At 43.8% G+C, this 27,702-nt stretch overlaps 1 protein-coding gene across 7 annotated transcripts in view; it reads right to left on the reverse strand.

The window, feature by feature from the left end:
* The window catches only part of LOC144822453 (uncharacterized), a 1,018,233-nt gene that overhangs the window by 738,768 nt on the left and 251,763 nt on the right, over positions 1-27,702 (reverse strand). For 5 of the 7 annotated variants that reach the window (XR_013608623.1, XM_078680007.1, XM_078680005.1 and 2 more), the window contains one exon: positions 26,051-26,243. The exons of the other annotated variants lie outside the window; for them this stretch is intronic. Coding sequence is in view for 3 of the 5 variants with exons in the window: in XM_078680007.1 (XP_078536133.1) it covers positions 26,051-26,225 (175 nt within the window). In the remaining 2 variants the exon portion in view is untranslated. The remainder of the gene's footprint in view (positions 1-26,050; positions 26,244-27,702) is intronic. 7 annotated transcript variants of the gene reach the window in all.

Below are 27,702 nucleotides of genomic sequence, written 5' to 3' on the forward strand. Positions count from 1 at the left end.
CCTCGTGTCATCTGCCTTTGAGCCTCTGGTGTCCCCCCTTGTAGTGCTTTGTGAATCCTCAGGGTGACCACTGGCGCTGGCTTCTTGCTGTGCGTGGCCTCCGCTTCAATCTGTCAGTATTCAGCCCAAGGGTGCCTTTGTTGCGATGTCAGCCGCCGCCCGCCATCTTAAAGTCAATGCCAATATGTTATTTGGAACGTTACCAAAGGATTATGCGGTGTGAGTCTGTAACTGCTTCCAGATTGACACATTACATTCCTTTGATGTGCTCTAAACAGAGTGAAATACATATTCCCACTTGCACTGAAGAGAAATGAGAAGACATGCTGACCACACGGAGAACTACTACTACGATATTTCAATGGGCGTAAACATTTGGACTAAAGTGGCTTACAATTGTGCTGGGACACAAACTATGCAATGTACTGCTTCAAAGTCCACAATACACTGAAAAACCAGAAAGAGAGAAAGGGTTATTATTACCAAGGTACTCGGATGATATACATAATGCTGTTTTGTCGGACAGGCCACAATAAACAATTTTACATCCAAGTTTATACTTCTGGGCATCTTGGTGGGGTATGTTCTTTTTCATACCAGAATCTTATTTTAGCAGGTACCAAAGCAGTATGCTCTATTAATATTTAGGTGCTTACAAACTGGCATTGATTGACTCCTGAGACAAACTCCAACTATGTTAAAATTCAAGCTAGACAGCTGATAGTGAAATATAAGGATTGTAATCTCCTCTGAAAAGAAATAATTGAGCAATGTTTTAAGTTCTACATGGAGCTACTAAGTCTGATCTTCCAAAACTCAGGTGCTGCTGTTCACCAATATGCGGACAACACACAGCTTTATCTATGTCCAGCTGCTTAGAAATTGCCCATCTAATTTCAAGCATGGATGCTTTAGATCTGCTTCTTAACCCACAAAAAACTGAATTTCTCCTCCTCTAAATCTCTACCAAAAGCAGATTTGATCCCAACCTTCTTGATAAGCATGGGCTGAAAATCCGTTCCGCTCGCTGAATTTACGAATTTTTGGCAAATTCGCGGTCTGCGAATCGTGCGAAATTGTCAAAGAATTCGCAATTCGCGAGTTGGCAATTTTTTTTTGCTTGGTCGCGCTTCAAAAATACAATCTCGCACGCGCGGCGTTGACTTACCGTGATTCTGAGTTCGCCAAGTTGTTTTCCTCCCGGTTTGCGTGCGCTGCGCCATTTTGGATCTTGCTGCGAGATCGCGCGAGACTTTTCGAGTGCGAGTACGTCATGGCGTGATCGCGTGAGACTATTCGACCACGAGTACGTCAAAGAGTCCCGCCATCTTGCAATGCAAGACTTTCAGAACGCGAATACGTCATGAGGGCCCGCGATCTCGTATCGCGAGAGTAAACAATAGCGAATACGTAGATGCGCCGCGCAGCTGACATCCGGCGGAAGATTTCAACATCTTGCTTTCCCGAAATCGCAAAAAATGCAATTCTGCACAAGAAATCTATCGCTGGCAGCATAAACCTTCTGATGATTTGGATCAGAATAACTCCTCAGATTGACATTTGGCTGCACTTTTTTGTGCAAGGAGTGCATTTTTGGGCGGTTGGGGGGAAAGAAGTGGCCCAGAGTCTCCAACTTCCTGTTCCTGTCCAGCAGGCTCCTCCCAGTGCTTTGTCCAGGTCCTGGTCACTTTTCATTTGGATCTGGAGCTGGAAGGATTACTCTTTGTGGCTGATGCTGGATATTTGTATTTGAGGACTTTTTGTTTGGATCACTTTTGGAGTTGAGATTTTACAAGTAAGTTGGTGTTGTTTGTTTGGGGCATTGCAGTTGCTGCAACTACAATTTATAAACTTTTTCACAACTTAAAAAAAATATATATTGTGGGTAGCCCACAGTAGCCAGTAGCCCAGGGTTAGTCATGGGTGCATGATACAACTGTTTCTGTGAGTTTTGTTGAACTTAAATATCATTTATGGCATGGAATTGAATAGCTCACTGTTATATCTATGTGGAAGTTTTTTATAATTTTGGGGTTCGTGTTGAAACCACACTAGCCAGTAGGCCCAGGGGTAGTCAGTGGTGCATGGGCCAAGTCTTTCTGTGGGGTCTCTTGAATTTAAACATCATTTAGGGCATGGATGGCATTGGATTGGGGTGATTTTTGTGTGTATTTCGATTTTGTGGGTGTTGTTGGGCCTGGTCCAGGGCCTGGCCATGTGGGTGGGGGCCATTTTGAGGCATGGTCCAGGGCTTGGCCATGTGGGTGGGGGTCTAGGGGCCATTGTGAAGCCAGGTAGTGTGCTTTGTGCCATAGGCCTGCACCCAGTCTGCCTTGCTTTCATCCATTATGCCCAGGGGTAGTCAGTGGTGCAGGGGCCAAGTATTTCTGTGGGGTCTCTTGAATTTAAACATCATTTAGGGCATGGATGGCATTGGATTGGGGTGATTTTTGCGTGTATTTTGATTTTTTGGGTGTCGTTGGGGCCTGGTCCAGGGCCTGGCCATGTGGGTGGGGCCATTTTGAGGCCTGGTCCAGGGCCTGGCCATGTGGGTGGGGGTCAAGGGGCCATTTTGAAGCCAGGCATTGTGCTTTGTGCCATAGGCCAGCACCCAGTCTGCCTTGCTTTCATCCATTATGCCCAGGGGTAGTCAGTGGTGCATGGGCCAAGTCTTTCTGTGGGGTCTCTTGAATGTAAACATCATTTAGGGCATGGATGGAATTGGATTGGGGTGAATCTTTTGTGTATTTCGATTTTTTGGGTGTTGTTGGGACCTGGCCATGTGGGTGGGGGCCAATTTGAGGCCTGCTCCAGGGCCTGGTCATGTGAGTGGGGGGGTCTAGGGGCCATTTTGAAGCCAGCAGTGTGCTTTGTGCCATAGGCCTGCACCCAGTCTGCCTTGCTTTCATCCATTATGCCCAGGGGTAGTCAGTGGTGCATGAACCAACTCTCTCTGTGTGGTCTCTCTTCTATTAATTTAAACATCCATTTTGGATTAGAGTTGCAATTTTTATTTTGGGTCTTTCCGTTTTTGGGTGTGTTGTGTTAATAATAATAAATGCCTAGTTGCAAATATTAATTGAAGCACGACATATGCAACATTTATTTAACTGATGTTCCTCTGGCTTCCTTTGCTTTTAGGTGCACAAAGACTGAGAACCAGGAACATCCTCATCATCATCACTTGTTGTAGCGCCAGGAAGAAGTCCGGCTGCGGTGTGTGCACAACTGGCCACAGACAACTCTGCAACTCTTGCAACTGCGTCCTGCTGTTCTGACATCTGAAGAAGATGGGCCCAAAGAAAGGTGTCCGTAGCTCCTCTACCAAGAAAGTTGCCAGTGCCACTGCCAGTAAGAAGGAGCAGAAGAAGCAAGTGGCGCCACTTACCGAGGAGACTGGTGTACCGACAGACACTTTTTTGGGGGGGGAAAAAACTACGCCTGCAGCAGCGGTGTCCGCCGGGGACCAAGCTGGGAGCAGCACCTCCGCCTCAGTGCCACCACGCCAAGTTAGGCTCAAGCCCATGAGTGCCGCAGAGGCAGCCACTTTAATTGCTCTTTCACCATCGACCAGTGATGTTGGCGTTGACTCATCGCAAAGTAGCATCCAATCAACGCAGGGTGTAACTCATCTGACGAGTGTTCAACCACAGGTGCAACGACAACCACAGGTGCAACAAGGAGAGGCACAAGGAGAGGCGTAAGGAGAGGCGCAAGGAGAGGCGCAAGGATATGCGCAAGGAGAGGCGCAAGGAGAGGTGCAAGGAGAGGTGCAAGGAGAGGCGGATGGAGAGGCACAACTGCCTACAATGCTTGTTCCCCCCGGAGAGGTGGCACATCAGGAAATCGATATTCATGCTGAGGTATCAGCCGAGCAAGCCACTCCTCCTGATGATCCATTGTATTCTAGATCCCCAGCAAGGAAAAGGTCAAGGAGGTCTAGTACAAGTTCTTCTTCAAGCCCCCTTCCTTCTGATGATCTAGATCTTGATTGGCACCCACCAATGCAGTCTGAGAGGGAGGCACGCCATGTAATGACAAAGCTAGGTAAAAGGAAGGTTCCCGCAAGGCTTTCAGTTATGGGTGAAGATGAAGAAGAAGTAGAAGTGGTGTATTCTGCTGCTGATGAACAGTCTGACGATGATGACCCAGTCATCACAGTCGTCACTCCAGCCCCAGCGGGCATGCAGCAGACAGACATTTTTACCCTATTCAAAAATGCTGCTGTGAAGGATGTGTGCGGTGTGGCACCACTGGTACCACCACCAACACAGGTAACTACTACACCAACACGACCTACAGCCTCCATATTTTCTCTTCAGAAGGGCCGGCAGGGACCTCCATCCAGCTCGACCTCCATTACCTCAAGTAGTGGTGCTGTAAGTGCACAACAGAGTGAAATTCCGCCACGCCCATCCTCCACTTCATCTGGCATTGAAAGTAGCACCTCCACCAGCACCAGAAATCTCAACTCCCCAGTTTGGGACTTCTTTAGTATTAGCAAAAAGGCGGGAAACCTAGTTGTTTTTTCGATTTGTTAACAAGTAGTTAGTCGGGGTAAGTTTGTTACCAACTATGGTACCGGAGGCCAGAGAGGTCATCTAAAAAAACACCACATTATCCAGTGGGAGGCACACCGAAGTAACATCCGGAAAGCCAAATGTACAAATCCAAATGTATCCATTGATATTGCATCTGATGACGAGGAGCTGATCGTGCAGGGGAAAGGTGAAGGACCGAGAAGAGACATTTTTCTGGTACACGCAGTACCCCTGGCAGCAGCACTGCAGTGGTAGTGCCCACACCCTACTCTACTCCTGCAACATCTAGGAGGCACAGTAGTCTGGTAGAGACACCAATGTGAAAAAGTACATCAATGAGCCTAACTGGGTTGAAGAAGTCTGGGTTCTCATCACATATGAAAACGGTCCAGACTACCATTAAAACCATGTTTTGGTCGGAGGCGCCATTTGAACGCAACCACCCAACGGCATGTCTGTATAATGCAATGCTGGCTAAAATGTTAGCTCTAGACCTTCTCCCTTTTTCTTTCGTCGAAGGGGTGGGTTTTCTAGAATTTGTGGCAACAGTCTGCCCTAAATGGAAGGTTCCTAGCCAGTTCTATTTTGCCAGAGTTGCGGTTCCAGCACTACATCACGATGTGCTGGAGGTGATTGGGGCAGCTTTGCAGAAGAGTGCTGTTCACACTATCCACCTGACAACAGACATGTGGACCAGTTGCCAAGCCGTTGATTACATGTGCATCACTGCACATTGGGTCTCTTTTGCGGGGGTTAGAGAGAAGATAGCTGCAGGTGTTGACAGTGTCACAATTTTTCAAGCTACTCGTAAACATGCAACAGTAGCCATGTTTGCCATGGAGAAATCTCATACTCCAGTAAACATTTTGGAGGAGTTTAACAGTAAGGTCTTTGAATGGCTGCAGCCAAGAAAGCGAATGATTGGTTACATTTCCACCGATAATGGCAGTAATATAGTTAAGGCCATGTCTGATGGTGGCTATTTCAGAGTGCCGTGTTTGGCGCACAGTATTAACATTGTTGTTCAACATTTCTTGAAAAAGAAAACACAGTCAGCAAGTTACTGACCACCTGCCGAAGAATCTGCCACGTTTCAGACACTCTTTTTAGGCCCGGAAGCAGCTGAAGATCATTCAACATAACCGTAGAGTGCCAGTCAGAGGACTCATCCAGGAGGTGGCAACATGTTGGAACCCAACCTTCTACATGCTTGAGCGTCTGTTTGAGCAGTACTTGGTAATCAATGAGAATGTCTTTAACGCACGGGGTGCTTCTATCAAAGATATGAGGCTAGAGGTGAATGAATGGGACCTAGTTAAAAGCCTGACTGACATGCTTCGTCCTGTTGAGGTGTTCACGTGTGAAGTCAGCAGGGAGGACTGTACTTTGGGCAAAGCTATCCCATTTTGCGCATGCTAGAGCACTAACTGAAGGCGGTGTCTTCAACATTCCGAGTTGATGCTGAAAAACAAGACGCATATCAGTTGGCGGAGAGGTTATTAAGCCGCCTAGTTGACAATGAAAGGCTTAAAGCAATACATTCAGAACAACATTACATTTGTGCCACTATTCTGGATCCACTGTACAAAAAGGCAATGGCCAGCATTACATTCATTCCTTTTTATGAAGCAGATGTTTACAAGTACAAACATTGGCTAGCTCTGTCAGCCACTTGGTTCGAAAAAGAGCGGCAGGAAATTGAAGGAACCACCACAAGTACTACTGAAGCAGCAGGCCATCCTGCGTCAAGGTCCACTACTGTGGCCGAAGGCAGTCACTTTCCCTCACATCCGTTACCGACAGCAGCAACCGTATCATCATCATCACCTGCACCAGGCCCATCCATAATATTGTCGGAAGCGGATTGAATGACTCATCATGGGTTTGCTCGTTCCAGTGTTGATGCAAAGGCAACAGATGGTACGCAAAATGGAGCACCCATGGAGGACCTTGAGTGGATGGTGCAGGCCTATCTGGATGACCCAACAGAGGTCTTCTTTGATAAGAACCCATTGGTGTAATGGTATGGGAAAAGGCCTCAATGGCCAATGATCACCAAGCTGGCTCTAAATTATTTGGCTTGTCCACTCGCAAGTGTGTCTTCTGAACGTGTTTTCAGTGCTGCTAGTGCAGATGTATGATGGTACAACGCGTGGTATTACCACGCGTACCGTTACAACGCAGGTTATACAACGCAAGTCGTTACAACGACTTGCGTTGGGGGCGCTGGATAGTGAATAGTTTAGTTTAATTTACTATTCCAACTCCAGTCCCAGTGGATAGTAGGGAAGGTGTTGGATAGTAAATTAAACTATTCCCTATCCTAGAGCGCCCTCCAGCGAAAGTCGTGTAAAACCTGCGTAGTAATGGTACCACGTTGTAAAAGTTTCGTGGTAAAGGATGTTCCCCGCTGGTGCCATTGGAACTTCAAAAAGGAGCCGGCTCTCGCCCAAAAATGTGGAGAGGTTAACACTGATCAAGATGAATCAGCACTTCATACCACCAGATTACAAAATACGTGAATCCATGCAGGAAGAGGACACTGACTTAGGTGACGGAAGTTCTTTTCTGTTAGCTGACCTACTCCAGGTTCAATTCACAGAGTTTGAGGACGAGCTCTACTTCCCTGACACCTAGGCTTGAAATACTTACTTTTTTTTTTCATTCTTATTCACTTTTATTTCTGTGTCTTTCTTTGTTTTGCAACTTCGAGCACAACAAAACTCTAATCACAACAAATCCATCAGCAGCACTGTCTTATTTCCATATTGAAGGTGACGCTGTCTGCATTCCTGAAGTTCACAAGTTCACAACTCAGTCATGCTCCTCTATCCTCCTCCTCCAGACTCCCCCTATCCATAGGTTTCCCTCAAGGCAGTTGGCTGGATTACGCTGAATCAAGAAACTGTCGCTATGCTGAATTACTTCTGGAATTGACACGAGAGGCTGCCCTGTGGCCCTTAAATTAAGAATAAGATGCAGACAAAAAGTGGAACAGGTAATGAATGATGAGACATGCAGAGTGGACAACACTGGCTGTCTGGCTCTGATGAAAGCAATTGCTGTTTGTTTGTTTTGCATGAAATGAATCCTATGTGTTCTGTTATTATTTAATCTTTTACACACTAAATGTAACTCAAGTCTACTCTGTTTTTACCTTGTTTAATACAAATTGTACTTCTACTGCAGGGGCGACTACGTTGCATTTTTTAATATGGAAAATGTCCTTGGACTCACAGTGTGTAGACTGTGACTGCATGAACAACATTGAGTTTGCCAATCCATGATGATGAAGGAATCCAAGGATATATTCTTATTCTGCTTGACACACACCCATGAGTATTTGCAAATCAAATCAGAATTTCATGTGCACCATCGAATGGATTCATCATCAGCAACATCCTCCTCCTACACATGACGAATGCTTACGCTGCTGTGTCCTTCAGTACTATTTCTTGTAGTAGCCATACTCCACGCTAGTAGTTAACTTTTGATGGAGTACTTTAGCATTGCTTAGGCTACAATTTATGGCACTGTTCTTGTGTACTGTACTATCTTTCGTACTGTTCTAATGCTCCTCTCAGGCCACTCAATGTTTCATTTCTTTTTTTTTCATATGCTGCTACTGTCAGTGTGTACCACTACAACGATGACATTTCATCCGTCCAAGATTCCATAGCCAACCTTAATCGCTATTTGCCATGCAGCCAGCCCTGTGCCTAGCCCTATTCTCCAACACGAATCACAGGTAAGGTAAGCATTTTGGGGGAGGAAGAATAATGGAGTAGGAGGAGAGGAGAGACGGTAGTACTAGTAAAGTAGTAGGACAATTGAATTCACTAACTCTGTCAGTGGGACTTTTGTACAAATTTGGGCGATTACTTAGACAATTTGAATCAAGCAGCCAGTTAAGTTTCAGGAAAACAAACATACAGTTAACCCCCCCTGCCTCCCCCACAAAACAGTAAAAACGTGTACGCTATGTTTAAGTAGAAAATAAATAATTATTTTGATCCCTAACAAAAATAAACTATCCCGCAAGACCCGACCCACCCCCCTCCCTAACCCCAACCAATGTCCATGAAATCAAATGTCCCAAAAGTTCAAATCCCCAACGCCCAATTCCCCCCCCCCCAAAAGTCTTTAAAAAAGGTGCAAGGGACAGTCTCTCTGCTTTCGCCAGTGGTGTCCTCCTGTGGCCAGGTGGTCACGCAGCTCTCTCCGGAGGTCCTTGAGCAGGGCTTTCTGCCACGCCACCTCCTGCTCAAGGTAGGCCACTCGCAGGGTCAGTCGGTGCATACGCGCCTTGCAGGTACTGTGGGGGGCAGCTGTTGTTTTTGCTGCTCGGCGGCGGCGGGTGGCTGCCGGACCACGGCGGCGTATTTCTGGAGGATTGCGAAGACTATATGACCCAGGGGCAGCGGAGGAGGATGCAGCTGTCGTGGATGTTGACTGCGACTGCGAGTCATCCTCCTCCTCTTGAGCCACCATCCGCCGATATTCGGTGACAATTGCCCCAGCTTCCCTTGCCGGGATCGGATAGCCAACTCCTTCCTTGTTAGTTTAGAAGGAGTATCTATATGAAGAAAGAAAAACATACTGTAACCAATGCTCTTTAAGATTAACACAAAATAATTCAACAGAAAGTTGTGTCACAGTAGCACTAGCAACTTGCAAGCACAGTACATAACATTTGTGGCATCTATCTATCTAACCTCCCACTTCGTCGGCCTCTGCTCTAACATTAGTGGGAGTTTCAGGAATTCTACTAGCACTCTATATGGACTCACTACATTAGACTGAGACAGTACACCAGTCTTCCTCTTCTCTCCTGTTTAGCAAAATTAGTATGTAAACTTGTGGAAGCCGGTATAATGCCAGCACAGTCAGCTTGCGCCCAAGAAAAACAGACGCAAGCCATGATGACACAGACTTGCAATACTGTTACCAGTCCAGTACATGCAGGTCGTGAAGCTCTTACTTTTCTATTACGGGTGGCACTGGCAATACTCTGTTACAAGGGCTACTGCTCAATTAATTTAACTTTCACCCTGCCCTGCCCCTGACTACTACAAAAGGAAAATGAAGAAGATAAATAATATGATCATCTATCCCTTCACAGGATATTTGCTTATATAAGGGATGACTTTAGGTGCTTTGGGGCAGATTTATGAGGCCCTTGCGCCACGTTTACGCCGCTGTTGCGTCACGCAAGGCGGCGTAAACGTGGCGCATCCCTACGAACGATTTACAACGTGACGCATCTAGGCAGATGCGTCACGTTGTAAAGCCCTGCGCCACTTGTGGGCGTTTCGGCGCAGGGTGGGCGTTCCGGGGCAGGTGCGCCTCGCAAAAGTGGCTGAGTGAAATCTATAAGATTTCACTCAGTCACTTTCCGGCCAATGCTGCGTCAAAACCCTGCGCCTGCTTGAAGCAGGCGTAGGTCTTGATGCAGCATTGGTCAGATAGGGCACCCCCCGAGCCTTGCTGGAGCTGCGTCGCGCTTGCGACGCAACTCCAGCAATGCGCCGCCTTTATGGCACAGATGCGTCACGCATCTGTGCCGTTTTTGCCCCATGGTGCGCCGCATTGTAAATGCGGCGCACCATGGGTGGCGGAGCTGTGGCGCACTGTGGCGCACATTAACTGGCGCATCCCTGGGGATGCGCCAGTTAACATAAATCTGCCCCTTTGTTTTTATTTTGAGTGAACACCGATAGGCCACACATGAATGACAGTTGAGAAAAAATTATTAACAGAGGTAGTGGTCCCTGTAATCGCCGGAGGAAGGCACTGGTGAGTTGTGACTTGACTTGATAATGTGAACTATACAATATAGATACACAATATATGCTGTGCTTGCAAACTACTGTTAGTCAAGGGAGTATTCTGAAAAATTACAACTTCTACTTTCCTTGGCTTTGCTACTCTGGTACGGACTTGCGGTGTCACATGCTCTTCAAAGTAACACTCTTCATCCAGTGACCGTCTACTCTGTCTACATACACCTATGCTCTCTATGGGGAAGATACCATCCAGGCATCCATCCATTCAAAGTAAATGTCAATCATTCTTATTAATGTCTCAACTGGACAAACCTTACTTTTTACTCACTGGAAAACACCCTTTTTATTTTATTTTGTAAACCGCCAGCCATGCATCCGTGCTTGACTTGCATTTGAATTTGAACCAAAGGATACATTGCGCACACATACAGTTTCTGTTTTACCCACCCAGGCAGTCCTCTTTTCTTTCTCCTTCCACCCATCCTTCCTTCAGCCTTCAACCGGCCATGCATCAGATTCCCAGCCCCCTGTGCCTGCATTCAAAAACATGTATCATTCTTTGCCAGTCATTAATTTAACTCGCTCGTCCTTCCTTACACCCTTCTTTCCCTTTTCGTTCATCCCATCCATCAAGTTCATCTCTGATCTGACTTAGCTTCTCGATAAAACTTTCACAGCTGAGTTGAAGTCAAATTTAGAGGAGGCCATTGGTTATTCGTCAACTCCAGCCACTAATGCTATTGCTAATGCGAAGTCAAGGGTGACTGACTGTCTTCTACCTGGTTGACAAAAACTTAGTTCTAAATTTGTAAGTCTTCTTAACAGTAAAGTGTACTTGTACTGTACAACATATACACCCCTGCATCCAGCCTACTCTGCAATCTCAATAAGTAAGGAATATAATAGCTTATCACTGCCCGCCACTACCGTGGCATCCCTCACAGCAGTTTCTGCTGGCACCGCATCCGTCCCTGGAGTGACCACCTCCACGCTGGCCCCGGCACTGGTGGTGGGCTGTGCCAATGGTGTTATGCCTAGAAAATACATTTAATATTTTTAGATGCCATATATACCACTCCCTATTTTGTCTAGGAATGAAAAAATATGTTACTAAATAAACAAATTAAATTATTTGTGACTCTCTAGTCTAAACTGAAAATTCCCCTTTTTTAAGGGGAGGGTGTTTTTTATTTATGGGACATGCTACTTTTTGGCACAACTGATGAATGCTTGCTTTTTAAATCACACCATTTTTCTCATAACAGACAGAAGCTTCTCTACTACGAACAAGAGCAACATGTTACTCGGAGTCGTCATCATCACCACCAAGACTTTAAGTTCCAACCAGGTGAGGGCTCTCCCACAACAAAAGTGTAAAATCAGCCACTGTTGAGTTTAAGAGTTCACCGTTTATCTTATATGAAGTTGATTTTAATAGATGTTTTTATATAATGCACAATTGAAATTTAATATAGTACACACAGAGCCAGTTGTTTTACTTTTAATAAAGCTTTAAAACTTACATAGACTCTGTGGTTTTTGGTCATGAGTGAGTGAGCGAAAGGGTTTGCAATTTGCAAGCATGAGCCCGTGACTCTGAGAGGTCGGGACTCTGACTCCGTAGTTCCGTAGTCTTATGTTCTGGGTTGTATTATCATTGGGGATCATTCATCGCTGCATTCGGGAGCTAAATAATGACTCTGACACACTAGCTAGTCAGTAAGGAGATTGGGGGTTCAACTTCTGTTATGACTGAGGTATGTGGAAAGTCTAACTGCGCCTATTATCACCAATGCCCTATTTCTTGTCCATAGTTCTGTTTGTAAAGAATAGTCCCTGCAACAGTAGTAGTATGTCCTCCTATCCAATCAAAAAGTAAACTAGTATCTTATTCTTGGTGGCCATTGACATTTTATTGTTGGGAATTCTCAAAGTATAAACATTAAGAAGACTTCAATAGACATTATGGACAACCCAGAGGGCTGCACTCAGTGCCTAGAGCTATTGCTGAGTAGGAGTTTTGTTTTAACACATTTTGCCAACTGTGCAAGCTTAGCTAGCTACCCAGACAGACTAATAAAAGAGTCATAGTAGAGGCAGGATAAGAATTTAGAAACAGTCTACAAGAAGATCAAAGACGATTTAGGAAAAAATTGAATTATGATGAACGTTTGGAATAAATAGGTGCTGTAAAAGTTAGGGAAGTATACTTATTAATATTAACAGTAAAACTTACTGGGGACAGGCGAGGAGCCCTCGGCGGACCGATCCTGGCCTTCCTGCTCCGCCGGCGCCGCTACCTCCTCTGTCCTCTTGCCCCTGGGAGGAGCTGGTGTACATGAAAGAAAGACACAAACATGTTTGATTGTTGTCAACCAAATCAAACATTTCAAAAAAACAATCACAAAATATTTTGGGGAAATAGACAACAATTGCACTAAATTTATTGAACTAGCTGATTTGGTCTACTAGGATATTAGTATTGCTGGATTCGCGGACCGTCTACTTGGAAAGTTAGGTAACTCACTAAACCAACTACAAAAAGGTTCTACTAGGACTGGCAGGCAGCACTCCGCAGCAGGCGAAGTGACAGACACAGTCCATCATGATTGCAGACCACTAAAAAGTTTCCTACTAAATAACCAGTCTTAATATACTCAAACTATCAATCTACCACCACTATCTCTTAGTGGCAGGAGTACAAAGGAAGGACTGGACTTGAGTGTCTAGCATTATGCAATTCTGTAAAGTACACTCATACATAATCACTCAGGCCAAATGAGCACAAAATGAAAACAAGTAAGCATAGTAGCACCGCCAGTGAGCAGGCGAGCACCTGCAATCACAGAAGCTTTTGAAACATAATTAACTGCAATTTAATCTCTAGTGTCTGGCATTACGCAGTTCTGTAAAGTACACTCAAACATAATCACTCAGGCCAAATGAGCACAAAATTGAAAACAAGTAAGCATAGTAGCACCGCCAGTGAGCAGGCGAGCACCTGCAATCACAGAAGCTTTTGAAACATAATTTACCTGCAATTTAATCTCTAGTATTTAGCATTACGCAGTTCTGTAAAGTACACTCATACATAATTACTCAGGCAAAATGAGCACAAAATTGAAAACAAGTAAGCATAGTAGCAACGCCAGTGAGCAGGCGAGCACCTGCAATCACAGAAGTTTTGAAACATAATTTACCTGCAATGTAATCGGCAGCATTCTTGCTCTTCGGAAAAAATATATATTTGCAATATCAGAACACAGAGCAGAAGACAACAAAGTAGTGATTAAATAGCTACTAGTATTCACCGAGCCCAGGGATCTCCACGCCAAGCAGGTAGAGCAGGTCATGTTCCCGGTCCAGTATGTCCGACCACCGGTGTGTCACCTGGTTGTAGGTGCGCCGGAACCCAGACTCCCGATACCTGGCCCGGCAGACCTTCCCCCATATCTGGCGACGCTCCCGGAGGCCTTACCCGGTACCGGGCCTGCCGCCTCCCGCGAATGTCTTGGGGAGGTGGCACTGCACGAAGAAGATCAGTGCGGCCACCTCCACCGCGCTGAAGATCTCCCTGGGACTTACAGCCTCCCCCCTTAAGCGCCCGCAAGGGAGCCGGCTACTGGGTGCGGGACCCTTCCCCTTCAGGTTTTTGCCGGCTCCCTTTTCCATGGTCCTGGACAGTTAAAGGAAAATAAAATAGGAAAGAATAGGGAAAAAGTAAATAAAAGAAAAGAGAGTTAAAAAAAAGTAGTTTTAAAGTAACAAAAAGTAGAAGTACAAAAATAGAGTGATAAAGAGTAAAAAAGATTTTTTTAAAGTTCAAAGAAACAAAGGATTACAAAGATTGAAGGGGGATTGAAAAAGCATGCCCCGAACCATAGCAATGAATGAAAAACAAGATGGCCGCACCCATTGCGAGTGCGACCACGTGGGTAAGTTCGCGCGATAATTCCCCCGCGAGCATGCAAAAACAGATGCAAACACGCAATTGCGCACCGCACGTAGGAAATGCACAACGCGAGCATGCAACTAGCGCCCGGAAACAGAAATACGCAACGCGAACACTGAAAACAAAATGGCCGCGCCCATGTACGACCGCATGGGTAACTCCTCGGTAGCCGCGCTGAAAAAAATCCCACGAACACCCAAAAATAAAAAAATCTGAGAATTTGCAAAATTTGCCCATACTTACTTCTTGATTCTCTAAATCTGGCCCTCAACCTACATCTCCATACTGTAAAATGAATTTGTCCTCCCCACCCCACACTCCCTGATCTCCTAAAAACACTGCCGTGGCACTGATCATTTCACAGCTTCATTTTTTAATTTTAGCAATTCTCTTCTGGGTTTTGGTTTTACCAGACAAGGTAAAAAATAAATCCAACTCCTGGACCTATGGAATTCTGCGGCTATCCAACAGCTTGCTAATACAACACTTTTTCCCTAATTTCCCTTAAACTTTTTTTCTGGTAAAGAATTTCCAGTGGGGAAATGCTCAGGACCCCAAGTACTAGCTCTCGATTTAGGGTAAGGCTCTCCTGTGGGCTTTGAACTCAGGTATCATGGACCCTGATGTGATATTGACACCAGACCAATGGCTAGAAGCCCAGGAGGAACAGATCTTGCAAATGAAGAGTGAGAGTGGACTTTGTCACTAGAAAACAAACAATGTGGAAAACAGGACCGCACTGGTTCCGTTTTCAGGATCTGGATCCCACTGGTACTTAGCCCAGCCAGGTCACTCAAATCAAGGCATATACAAGAGGACGTTCGCCATTGATATCTCTTTATTCAGGTGATATTGTTTTATACATGCAACACCCTGAAAATAATGTAACCTCCATAATAAGGGATTTGGGACTTAAAGCTAAACTGGGATAAGACTGAGCTTTTGCTGTTGACCGCAGTCAAAGCAGGGTTAACCTGTGAAGGGTGCATGTCAGTAGGGACTGGCAGCAGGTGGATTGCATGAACTAAGGTAGAGCCCTGAACACATTATCGACAGACAGACAGAAAAGAAAATATGTGAAAAGTACCATTGACATGCTAAACAGTCATCAGGCTACAGTTTATTCAGTAAGATCAATATACAAATGTATTATTTACATGCAATAACATGCGGTAATGTACAAATCAAATGTATAATTTACACATAATAACATGCAATAGCATGTATATAAGGTGTAGATATTTATTATATATATATATATTTCACAAATAATTTACTAGTAAGTAAAAAATAATCGAAAAAGAGCCTTGTGATATTTGTGAACAAGCTGCGTCTTCCAGACAGACTGTTCAGTAAAAACTACTGTGTTCTTCTGTCATAAACTATCCTTTCCGAAGGGGAACATTTTTGCATTTGTTCCTCTTTGGAATGCTCCTAAAAGTGCTGGAAAACTGTAGTGGGGTTGCAAGTTACCTTTTGCAACACCTTTTACTTGTAACACACGACAAAATTAAACTGCATTTTTTGAAAAGTTATTTACAAGCTTTGTAAGCTCTATGATTAAAATGGATACCATTTTCGTACAATATACTTTCTTTTTCTATTACTTTTTAAGAAAGGCATCAGCCATCACCATGAACTAAAATCACAACGAAGCCCACTTCAGATTCATAATAAATATGTGTAAGCAGTAGAGTTCTCAGGATAGAAAATGGCACGGTTTTTTTATTTCTTAGGAAGTGTGAAAAACGTGTGTGTTGTTTTCTTAAAATGTCAGTTAGAAATAGGAAATCTTTGGGTGGCGTGAGGCGAGCCTATCATGCCAGTTATTGGAATCGTTGACCTTATATCTATCTGTGGAGGTGTTCTCCTTTTGTGAAAACACACTTGTCAAAGTGGTTTTTGTTGCACGGAGAAATGACCCCCGCCCTCCTCACCCCCCCCCCCACTTGATGAAATGGCTGTAGCAAGTTTTACGCTAGTTACTCCCTTTTATTGTATCTTATTCTTTAATTTGTGATGTAGTGTATTGTGTTGTGTTGTTTTATGATTTTATGTGGACAATCGAGACATACAATGAACAGTGTATACTTCTCATTTGTTTTGGACAACGAGGAAGCGCAACACTATCCAACACTAGTTGATGTGTAGTGCTTTTCAACCTCAATGATCCTTTTGAATAAAATCAGACTTTGTAAATTAATTGTTTCCTTTTCGATCAGAGATGCAATTCAGAGGTTGTAGACTACTCACACAGTGCCGCCCAAACAATTGAAGATAATCATTAGTGGTTGGGTCAAGAGTCTCCTCCTCCTGCCAATCTAGACCCCTCATTTGGCAAGGGCTCTATGTTTCATAACCTCCCACATGAAAGGAATAGGCATTTTGTCGTATTGAAAAGATAGTTTTTCTGGTAATATAAATATCTGTAATAGTTGTGAACTGAAATTGTCTTAATAAGACTGCTTAGGACATTTCTTTGTGTTGAAGGTTATTTTGGAGTTGCATGACGGAGTTAATAAAAATGCCATCATATATCTTTTTGAGAAGTACACACTGTAGAGTATGATAGATTGACAAATAGTCCCAGTGCATAGTGAAACCCAGCACATCCTCATTGGTCCAATATGCAATTTTAGTTCTCAGGTGCTCCTTCTCCTGGCATTCAACTGCCCCAAATGTCACTGCAATCGTGTGCAGGAACAACCCATAGTCCCAGTTGTGATTTAGTCTTGATCTCAGTAGAGTTTGTTTATAAATGTAATTTGCTTTTATTTTATCATACAGCTCTGAAGAAGTTCCATATTGCTGCATAGGAACGATCCGCATTGGCCGCCATATTGTCTGTGAAGAATAAAGGGATACCCTAAATCACAACTGGATCTATTGATTGTTCCTGTACAAGGTTGCAGTCGTATTTGTAGCAGCAGAATGCCAGGAGAAGGAGCACCTGAGGACTAAAATTACATAATGGACTAAAGAGGGTTGTCCAAGTCACTAAATTAACCTGAGCAAAATAAAAAAAATAAAAAAAAATATAGTATAATGTAAATTACAAAATGACAAACATTTGATTAGGGGAAACTGAGATGTGAATTTTTAAGGTTTTAAGTAGAAATTGCGCCAAGAAGTAAAAAGTAACAATGATAGTCAATTGTCGCAATAGACCAAAACCCAGGAGCAATTTGACATTGACCGCGATGGAGCGAGGGTCAGATACACCATCCAGGTTTATCCTGGTCGAAGATTATAATAGTACACTTCTAAAGACCCATAGGTCCTTAGAGGAGGCACTAAGAGTTTCTCAAGGAGTCAGGCAGAGGCCAAGAGCATAGTCCAGTCCAGGTCCAGTTAGCACTGGCCAGCTGGGTAATTCCAGGAAAATGCCTCTTGCAGCTTGTTTTTTCCCTTGTAGCCACACAGGAGATTATCCAACTGAGTCATGGAGTCCACTTCCTTGTCTGGGGTACAAAATGGAGTAGGTCCAGTCCATCAGAGCTCCTTCCAGGTCACAGACAGCAGATCCAGGCCTCTTCCGATCTTCCAAAGGTCCAAAACATGTTCTGAAGTGGGTGTCTTTAGGATCCACATAAATGCCTGGAACTAGCCAGGGGGTGGCTTGGCTCCTGATCATGCCCTAACCAATGAGGTAAGGGTTTCTGGGGCCAACGCTACCCACTTTTTCAGTAGTTTTTGTTTGCTTTACTATGCCTAAAATTACATGTGTAAGGATATTTACAAAATGGCAAAAAGCCTCGGCCGCACTAAGCTTGGCTCTGAGGTTGGGGTGTCTATGGGGCGTGTACTGCGGCAATTCTAGTGTCCTCCCACATCTAACACTAAAATCCAGTTTGAGGCAGGTACTCTACTCACCACAAACCCAGAGACAGAACTCTAAAAGGACCAAACCAGGGTCCTCTAACAAGCAGCTAGTGGATACATGTACGGGTATATCCACCTCAAGAAATAATCACAACCATTGAAAGTGAGAATCACAAAAGTCACTAAGTAAACTTGAGCTCAATCCCTTTGTAGAAATGGCACAGAGCAGACAGGCTTAACTTGCAATGTATAAAGTATTTATGCAGTATTAAAACAGTAATAAAGCTCAAATGCAAAAAACAATCACAATACCAAACCGAAATAAAAAATACAGCAAATTTTAATAAGTAAATGACACCAAAATGACAACAATTCAATAAGGGAAACCGGAAACACAATTTTTAAAAACGTTTTAAGTATAAATAGCAGTAAGAAGTATAAAGTACCAGTAATAGTCACTTGTTGCAGTAGACCAGATCCTATCATAATGAGAGGGTTAGCCTACATCATAACTCTCCTGAAGGGTGGTAAAATGCGGGACCCTAGGAATCGTTTAGATTATTAATAAGGAACCTCATCCACAGGTACCACCTACGCTTGGCCGGCTTTAGCGCTCGTAGCACCCAGTGTGACAATCATTTTTGGCGCCCCCACGTCCAATGACTGCCTCCTCAGATTCTCTCACTGCCACCGGGAAATAGTGTCCCACATTTCTCCTCAGAAGATATTGCCAAGCACAGCGCCTCCCCTGAGGTCACAGCGCCCCCCCTCCACAAGTCAGCGCCCACTAGTCGCACTGCCCTAAAGCCGGCCCTGACCTACGGCAAGCTTCATCATCATTCCACATTTAACAACCCTTCAGGTAACATATAAGGTGCGATAACCCTCTTATGTTGATAGGATTTGTATATATTCAGAAGCTGGGGGCATATTTAATCTCTTGCCTCTCACTCCCCTTTAATGTTACGCAGTAGACCAGAACCTAGGAGCAATTTTATGCTGACTGTGATGAAGTGCCGGACAGATACATCACCTAGACCAGGTCAAAAATGTTACCTGTCGACTTTCATCCTTTAGCTCCAAATTCACCACATTAGTTCACTCCTAAAGGGAAGCAGTTAGTGATTCAAAGGGTGTCAGGCAGAGGCCAAACAGCAGGGTCCAGTTGCCACTGGTCAGCTGGGTAGTTGCTGGAAAAAACCTTCATGAATCTTATTGTGTCTTTATAGCTTAACAGGAGGCCAGCCTTATAGCCAGGGCCACTGTATTTATGCGCTTGTGCAGCAGAATTTGAAACTGCAGTTTGAAAAAAGGTTGCCCACAGCCCCCCACCCTGTATTTTCAATGGCGTTCAAAGGGTCATCTCTGCCCATTTAAGTCAGTATATTGCTTGCTCTTGGGAGTTTTTTTACATGTTCTTCCATACCAATTCAAGGCTGACTACAGACTGAGAGCAGGCAGAGTCTAATGCTAATTAGTCTTCTGAGAGTTCAAGCAGGTAAAGAGTAACTTTTCAAAAGTTACTATCCCTTAATCTTTATTAAAATAACAGACTTCACCATTGAATTTGAGTTTTAATTCCTATTCAACAAAGTGGTTTAATTATTTTTATAGCTCGTCCCATTCTCATGATACAATATTAGTATTTTAATCTGTACTCTGGTTTTCTAAAGAGGACAGCTAGGCTTGCAAAGTAAAAACAGCTTATAGTGCCTTGCCATTGAAGAGAAATGGTAACATTGATTTTTTAAATGTCACATTTTTAAGCAGAATGCACCCTACCTTGTTAGGCTATAAGGCGTCCATAATGGTGACTTTACTATTTTAAAGGGAGGTTTTTACGCATCAAAATAGTTTATTTTCAAGGGGTGTGGTGCATGTATACATTGCAGCAGTCAAGCTACAAAGGATAGGCCTGAAGCCATGTTTGCACTGCCACATACAGTGGATGGCACAATTGGTGCTGCAGTCCAATAGAGGTATTTAACTTCCAGGGCATGCGGGTACTTTCCAAACCAAATAGTACGGACTTATGGAGAAGTAAATGCACAAGTTAGGTATAAGCCAAATAAACCATGTTTAAAGGAGAGCACATGCACTTTACTACTGGTTAGCAGGGGTAAAGTGAACAGAGTTCTAAAGCTAGCACAAATATAGGGTGCAGCAAAAGGCGAAAAATCAGGGGTGAAGCAACATCACAAAATAAAATCATGGGCGGAGTGTTGAAACTTTATAAACACTCACCCCCAATTTAATCCATCGTTATTTTGCACACCATGTCACCCCAGTTTGGACCCAGCCATATCAAATCAGTCTTGACCCTGGCCCCATTGGAACAGTCCAACCCCAACCTCCCTGGACCAGAAACAAGCATCTTGGGACCGATTTTGGGATTTACCCCTCATTAGCTAGGCTAGCTTGAGTCCAGTGGTGCTGCAAGCAAGGGACCCACATCTGAGCATAACCTTAGCCACTTGGGGCGCACATAGCAACATCACAAAATAAAATGATGGACGGAGTTTGGTTGGGTCCAATCTGGAATGGCATCCAAGCCAAATAACGGTGGATTAAACCCATATGTGTGATCTGTGATGAATGTTTGACAGTGCACAGCATACTGTCCATCATCTTTTTGCGTTGCAAAAATTAGGTGTGACCATGCAAGAAAGGCGAATTTCCTACACTAGGATAGCAGTGTTTGAGAAGAAGAAAGAGATACCGGAAAATAAATTTACTTAATGGAAAAGAATGTGTCAAACAGCAGACTGCTTCCTTAAGCAGTGGTGTGTGTGCAGGTTAAAATATTGGTGCAATATGAGAGCCTTGTGAATGTATCAAATTAACGTGCTTCTAATGGGTCATTAGTTGCATCTTTGCAGGCACACAATCACCCCTCAATAACCAATGAGGGTTCTGAACAGGGCCGGACTGGCTACCGGGCAGTTGTGTGTGCTGCCGAGCTAGGGGCTAATTTCTCTGTGGTGGGGGCTTATTTCGTTGATGGGGACCTGCGTGCGATTTGAAATTTAAAAAGCAAAACGAATTTCGTTTTGCACATGCAGGTCCCCATCAACGAAATTAGCCCCCAGCACAGCAGCACACACAACTGCCCGGAAGCCAGTCCGGCCCTGGTTCTGAACACAGTATTCCTTCAATATTTCTTCATGTTTTATTTCACAAAATGTCAATGCTTATACGTTTTGCTTTCATTTGTTCCATTCATTAGCTGATTTCACTGTTATACATGCGGCATATATTGCGTCAACATCCAATGCATTTCGGGCATATATGACTGCCCTTCATCAGGGTGCAATACTAAAGAAAATTAAAAAAAATGAAAATAATCAACATATAAACTATACATCAGCAAATTATTCGTACATGCGACTTGTGTATATTCGTGTTCAATGTTAAAGTGTGAAACTAGAGTGTAAATATCCTACATGCCACCGCACGACCACTATTAATCCCGTGGAGTCCAAAAAATCCTTCTAAGTATCGAGTTTATAAGGTATGCACACTGTAAAAATTATTAGTGTATTTTACATTCGAACCCTTATAACCTTATAACCTGTGGGAGTAACTTACAAAATTAAAAAAAACTCACATGCCGGTGTCACCACGTATAGCGAGAACTCTTCTAAGAAAAAACGGGGGAAACCAAATTGTAACACCTGTACTCATGCGGATTATCGCATTCAGATTGTTAAAAAAATCTAATCTCCAACAACAAACAAACTGACCTGTTCTTAACTCACACCAAAGCATTGTGAATGTCTCAGTACTGAAATGTCAGAGCCGGGTGTGGATCAAGCCTTGTGACTGGCTCAGTACTGGAATATCGGTGCAAGGCCACACGAGTGGTGCCTTTTGTTAACTCTTGAAGCCTTTGTAGTCAGATAACAGTACATGTTACAGGACATGATATAAGTACAGTATGAAAGTCCTGCCTATGTCTCATTGCACGGTAGAAGTGAAAGTGGAGGGTACAGTGAGAGTCCTATCTCACTACCTCCTTCCCCCACCCCATCCCTTACCTTCCTCCTACACACACTCTTCCTTCCTTATCTATCCAGTAACCTTCTTGTATTTCATTTAGAGCATTTATAACGCATGAACCTAGTCCCAGAGGCTAGCGTTTCTGTGCACTCCCACCCAGGATATGTACCCTTTCATTACGCCAGATGCCATTCATTCATAGCGCTAAAGTTGCACCAATTCAAATTGTTGAGAGCTGCCAGTGCTACAAAGGGTTATCACCACATATTATGCCTTGCATAACTGGTACACAAAATCTAAGGATATTTCCAATCTTTATAACTGTCTCCACCACTTTTTACCCCTGGACAGACCCTCACATTATTTCATCAACACATTACTTAAGATAACAGCCCGCATTGCCTGTTCAAATTACCAAAGATTGCATCAATAAATTATCACTTAGTAGCCAGTGCCTAGAGTTGAGCAAACAGCCTAGGGTCTGCCTTGGCTGTAAGAGCCGTGCAACAGCGCAGCCCGGAAAATGTTTGCCAAATAAATCATGTAGCAAACACCACGTAAAGGTATGATAAAATATCTTCAACATTTTAAAAGTGTATTTGTTTTACTCGAAAAAGTGTTCCATCTTAGACACACCATGCATTTTTCAAAGTGTTCGTTTTTAAATACAAACTTACAAACATTGATGACCCTTTACAAAAATGTTATTGGTGAACTAAAAGGCATGTCTGTGGTTTTGTGCACCCTATATGTGCACTAGAAGCAACATTATAGTTTATTAAAACAAACTAAAAGTGGATTTGGTACGGTGCACAACCGGAACAGACATATTTGCAGGTGCTCTCATATGTGATAATGCAGGAAAAGGAGACTGTGAAATAACGTATATGCCTAGGATCACACAATTTGATCAAGCAAGGAAGTTAGGTATGAACCCAAGTTTTCTAGTTTCACACTGTGCAATTCAGCCTCTACATGGGTATCATTTACTCCTGTGTTACATAAATGGTTAATGGTTCCTTTACTTACCAGTAATCCTTATTAACCCGATACATAGTTCTCCTCTTCCCAGTCCTAACTGTATGAGGCGACACTGCCTCCAACAGGAAGTTCACCACTATTCTAAGCCGAAGGCTCCTAAAACATAGTCTATTTTTTATGTCCATTGATCCCTCTATAAATACCCCCCTCCTCCACTCGACCTGTAATTTTCCTAGACTAATTTGGAGGTGCGCAGGTAGGGAGAGGGAGGGAACAGACTGGGACGAGGTGGACTACGTATCGGTCAATGAAGATTATTGGTAAGTAAAGGAATCATTACCCCCACAACTCCGTCCTAATCATCCCAGTCCTAACGGTATGAGGATTTACCAAGGCACAAAAAGCACTGGCATCTTTGTTATCAATTAGCAATCACTTCATTGCTGAACGTAAGAGAACTTAACCAAAATTAATTTCAGATTCAGAAGACAAATCAAGACAGTACTGATTTACAAACATTAAATGGAAAGTCCATGTAACTGCACGACAGATTTCCTGAATTGAAGCACTACCCCTCTCCACCCAAATGTAGAAACTGCTCTATTGAAGTGACCCTGAAATTGAATAGGCACAACCATCGCCAACCAGATCATAACCTGAGAAATAGCATGCTTAAAACATATGCTAATGGTTTGAGAAATAGCCTTTTTACCTTTCCTAGCAGATCCAAAGATAGAAAAAGAGAGGATGATAAACGAAAATCCTTGGTAAAGGCCAGTTGGATCATCAATGCCTGCTTCACATCAAGAGAGGACAGAATACCTGAATCCGACTCAGAAAAGACAGAAAGCACAATCTCCTGAGACAAATGAAAACGAGATTGTCTCTTAGGCACCAATTTAGGGTCCAGTGTGAGAACGACCCAATCAGAAAAAAATCTCAAATAAGGGAACGAGATCACAAGAGTCCAGAGTTCTCCTATTCTCTTAACAGGCGTGACTGTCTCCCAAAAAAATGCTGTCTTAGCAGACAAAAAGGCCAAATCTGACTGCTTCGTAGGTTCAAAAGGCAAGAGTTGGAAACCCTTAAGGACAACAGATAGATCCCAAGATGGTATAGGACACTTAGTAACCAGTTGTTGTAAACAAAAACTCCTCAAAACCCTGATCACGAGTGGAAAAACCTTAGGACAATCTTCTCTTATTCTGAGAGCTTTAATAGCAGCCCATTGAGCCGCTAAGGTAGCAGGAGCAAGACCTTTCACAAAACCTACCTTTATAAAATCTTAAAGGGATTTATAGAGGATGCAACACACCCATTTGTGGCTCACCATTTATGAAAAGAGGACCAATGCTCCTTATAGGAGCGTCAAGTGGAAAGCTTCTTAGAAGCTTGGATGTCAAAGGCCACCGAGTCAGAACAACCCATCTCCAGCGGATCTATCCACTCAATAACCAAGCCAGCAACCTCAGGCACATGATTTGCAACCCTGGAAGCTGAGGTGATTGAAGAGGAGATGGGTGAGTTGACAGCTGTAGAAATCTCCCTTTGGCCTTATTTGTAAGAGAAGGGCAAACCGTAAACTTTGCTACCGCAGGTTTCTAGCCATAGCTCTAATATTGGCAAAAAGAGAACTAACGCTACACTGGGGCACCAGACAATACCCCAAACAAGGAAGCATGGTTCTGCAGCATGATTTACTGTGATATGCAGACCGACATATACACTACCCTACAACCTCCAACTTCACGACATAAAGATATCTGGCAAATATATCGCCACTATTTACACCAGACACAACAGGCCTCCACAGCTCGCTTGCCTACACGCTCACCTAGCCCAGATGGGCCTGTATCCAGGACTCCTCCACACCAGTCTGTATAATCAACACACTAGATTCCTGCTCCCCATCATCTCAATATCCACCTCAGAAATAACCTAGCGTACCTCTATCCTAATCTTTATAGTTGAATGCGCAGAACACACATGTGGAACAATTCCCCCCCCCCGACTCTCTCTGCCTCCGCTTTCTTTTTTCCTCTGTTTTCTTGATGTTAAATGTTGATGCACAGCAATTCTCAAACCCTTCAATGAAAAATGATGCTGATTTTCTTTGTTTATATGTCTTTAAAATGAATCAACAAAATGAATTTAAAAAAAGAGAAGGGCAAACAAGGGCATCTGAGGCTGTGCTCCTCTCCTCCTGAATCTTCTGAAGCACCCCCAGGATGAGGGCAATTGGAGGGAATGCATACAGAAAACCCTGAGGCTAGGGAATTTAAAGAGCATCCATTGCCCAGGTCTTGGCAGCATCGCATTGATTGGGGATGTAAACATGTCTATTCTAGGGATCCCAAAGAAGGCACATATGCGATTAAACTCCACAACTGATAGAAACAAAGACACTGATGAGAGAATGTTCTGACTCAATCTGTCTGCCTTAAAGTTCAATTTACCCTGAATGTACACTGCCCCCAGAGCCAAGAGGCGGGATTCTGCTCTCGCAAAAATCAACTCTGCCACTTGTTTGAGTCTTTGACACTTCGTGCCGCCCTGCCGACTCAGATAACACCTTGTGACTAGATTGTTTGTTCTCACCAGGCCACTGTGTCCCTCCAGCCGAGAGGAAAATACAAGTAGAGCCCTCCAAAAAGCAGAGAATTCCCTCAAAGGACCACTGACCTTCATATCCCCTAGAGCAGCACCCCAGTCTCAAAGACTTGCATCCGTGGTCACAACTAGTTGAACCAGGTACTGAAAATTTTCCATCAGACACCAACCCAACAGTCACCTGATTTCCCAAGTCACTAAGATTATGGACTTGTAATTCCCTGAAGCCGGGGACCACCACACCACAAGATGATTTCCCACTGGTTTTAGATGAAACCGAGCCCAAGGTACAATAGTCGTAGTGGCTGCCAGTAAACCCTGAACACACAACCAAGATTGTGCTGTTGCAGAAGTCTTACCCATTAGATGACAGATGCTCTTAAGAATGGACTCCCTTCTTGGTGATGACAGGAACACCCTCCCCAACTGAGTGATGAAGAGCGCTCTCAGAAACAGCTTCTCCTGTGTTGGGTGAAGACTGGACTTCTTATAGTTGACCATGAACCCTGGATGCTGAAGGACTGATATCACCATCTCCAGGTCCTCCAGGCCCTTAGAAAGAGAAGAAAAAGACAGCAACCAGTTATCAAGATAAGGAAATAATGTGACACCAAAAATGTAGATGTGCAAAAACCAGAGCAAGTACCTTGGGGAAGATAGTTGGTGATGTGGCCAATCAAAACGGCAGAGCCTGAAACTAGAAATATTGACCTTGTACTGCAAACCGAAGAAACTGCTGACTGGAATGATTTATCAATACAAGAAAGTACGTGTTAGACCTGGCATCTTTGACGTGGTTTCACCTGTCTTTTTGGCCTCTACCTCCTGTATTTTTGATGCTGTGCTGGATTTCGTTTTTGCTAGTTTAGATGCTTTGGACACTCTGCCACTGCTGATCAGTGCCAGAGTGTAAGTGCTCCATGTGTAAATTGTTATGATGATTGGATATACATGATTGGCATATTTGTATCACCAAGAAGTCCCTAGTAAAGTGCACTGAGTGTGCCATGGCTGGTGATGATGTAGTGTAGTTCCTGTTATCCCAATAGGCTCTGCGCATTGGAATAATACCTCCAATAGTATAGACCTAGACCAGACGTTAACTAGGTCTTCTACTGTCGATATTAGACTTAAAGTTTTGGGTTTGCCAGCTAGCTCAGAGTTCACTAGAAACTTTCTCGAATAGGCAAGGAGGAGTTGAACCTCCCTGGATAGACAAGAAGGGATTTAGTTTCTGACAACCATAGAACATGACAACTTTGCTCTCCCCTAATCAAGAGTGTATCTCTAGAGTCGTGTGAAAACAAAAGACAACTTATTTTACTCAGTCAGTACGTGCATTCTTAGTTTCACCAGTTTGTAGAGAAAAGGAAGAGACGGGCGTGTTCAATAAAAGATGTTATTTATTGATCAGTCTCTTTTCTCGTACAAGAGAAATGAATCGATATTATTGCAATACTTATGGTTAAGTAAAGTGCATACAATAAAAGCAGAAGTATAAAATAATACTGTAAAAGCATTGATATGGTTTCTAAGCCATATGCTATTTAAAATGGATAGAATATATACATACACATATACATTCGACTAATCGTACTCAACTGGTGCTTCTAACCACGCCTACCCCGGTGTACCTGACCTAAGCCTAATACGTGGGCTGGAGTAGAAAGTAGCAGTTTTGAGTTAAGTTTGTTTTGCCAAGTGACTGACTCAAGAATTCTCTGCAAGGGGTTATTCAGTTCTGTACCTGAGATCTAGGATGGTTGAGGGATGTTATCTCTCGTCTGTGGTCTCGATATTCCAAGCTGCCTGCAAGGGCTGCTCGGAAGCGCCGGAGCTGGATTTCTCGGCAGGAGAAAGGCAGCGTCTCGTTCTCAGCGCGTCAGGAAGGCGGGGCAGCGCCAGTGGGCTTCGCTCTCTGCTGGGCTTCGGCAAGTCTCGCTGCTCCGATCTCGTCACCACCGCGTGTGTTTGCTTAAGGCAATGTCGGTAATATTTATACCTGTAAGGT

This window comes from Lissotriton helveticus, chromosome 3_1 (assembly GCF_964261635.1).
Source record: "Lissotriton helveticus chromosome 3_1, aLisHel1.1, whole genome shotgun sequence".
NCBI lineage: Eukaryota > Metazoa > Chordata > Amphibia > Caudata > Salamandridae > Lissotriton > Lissotriton helveticus.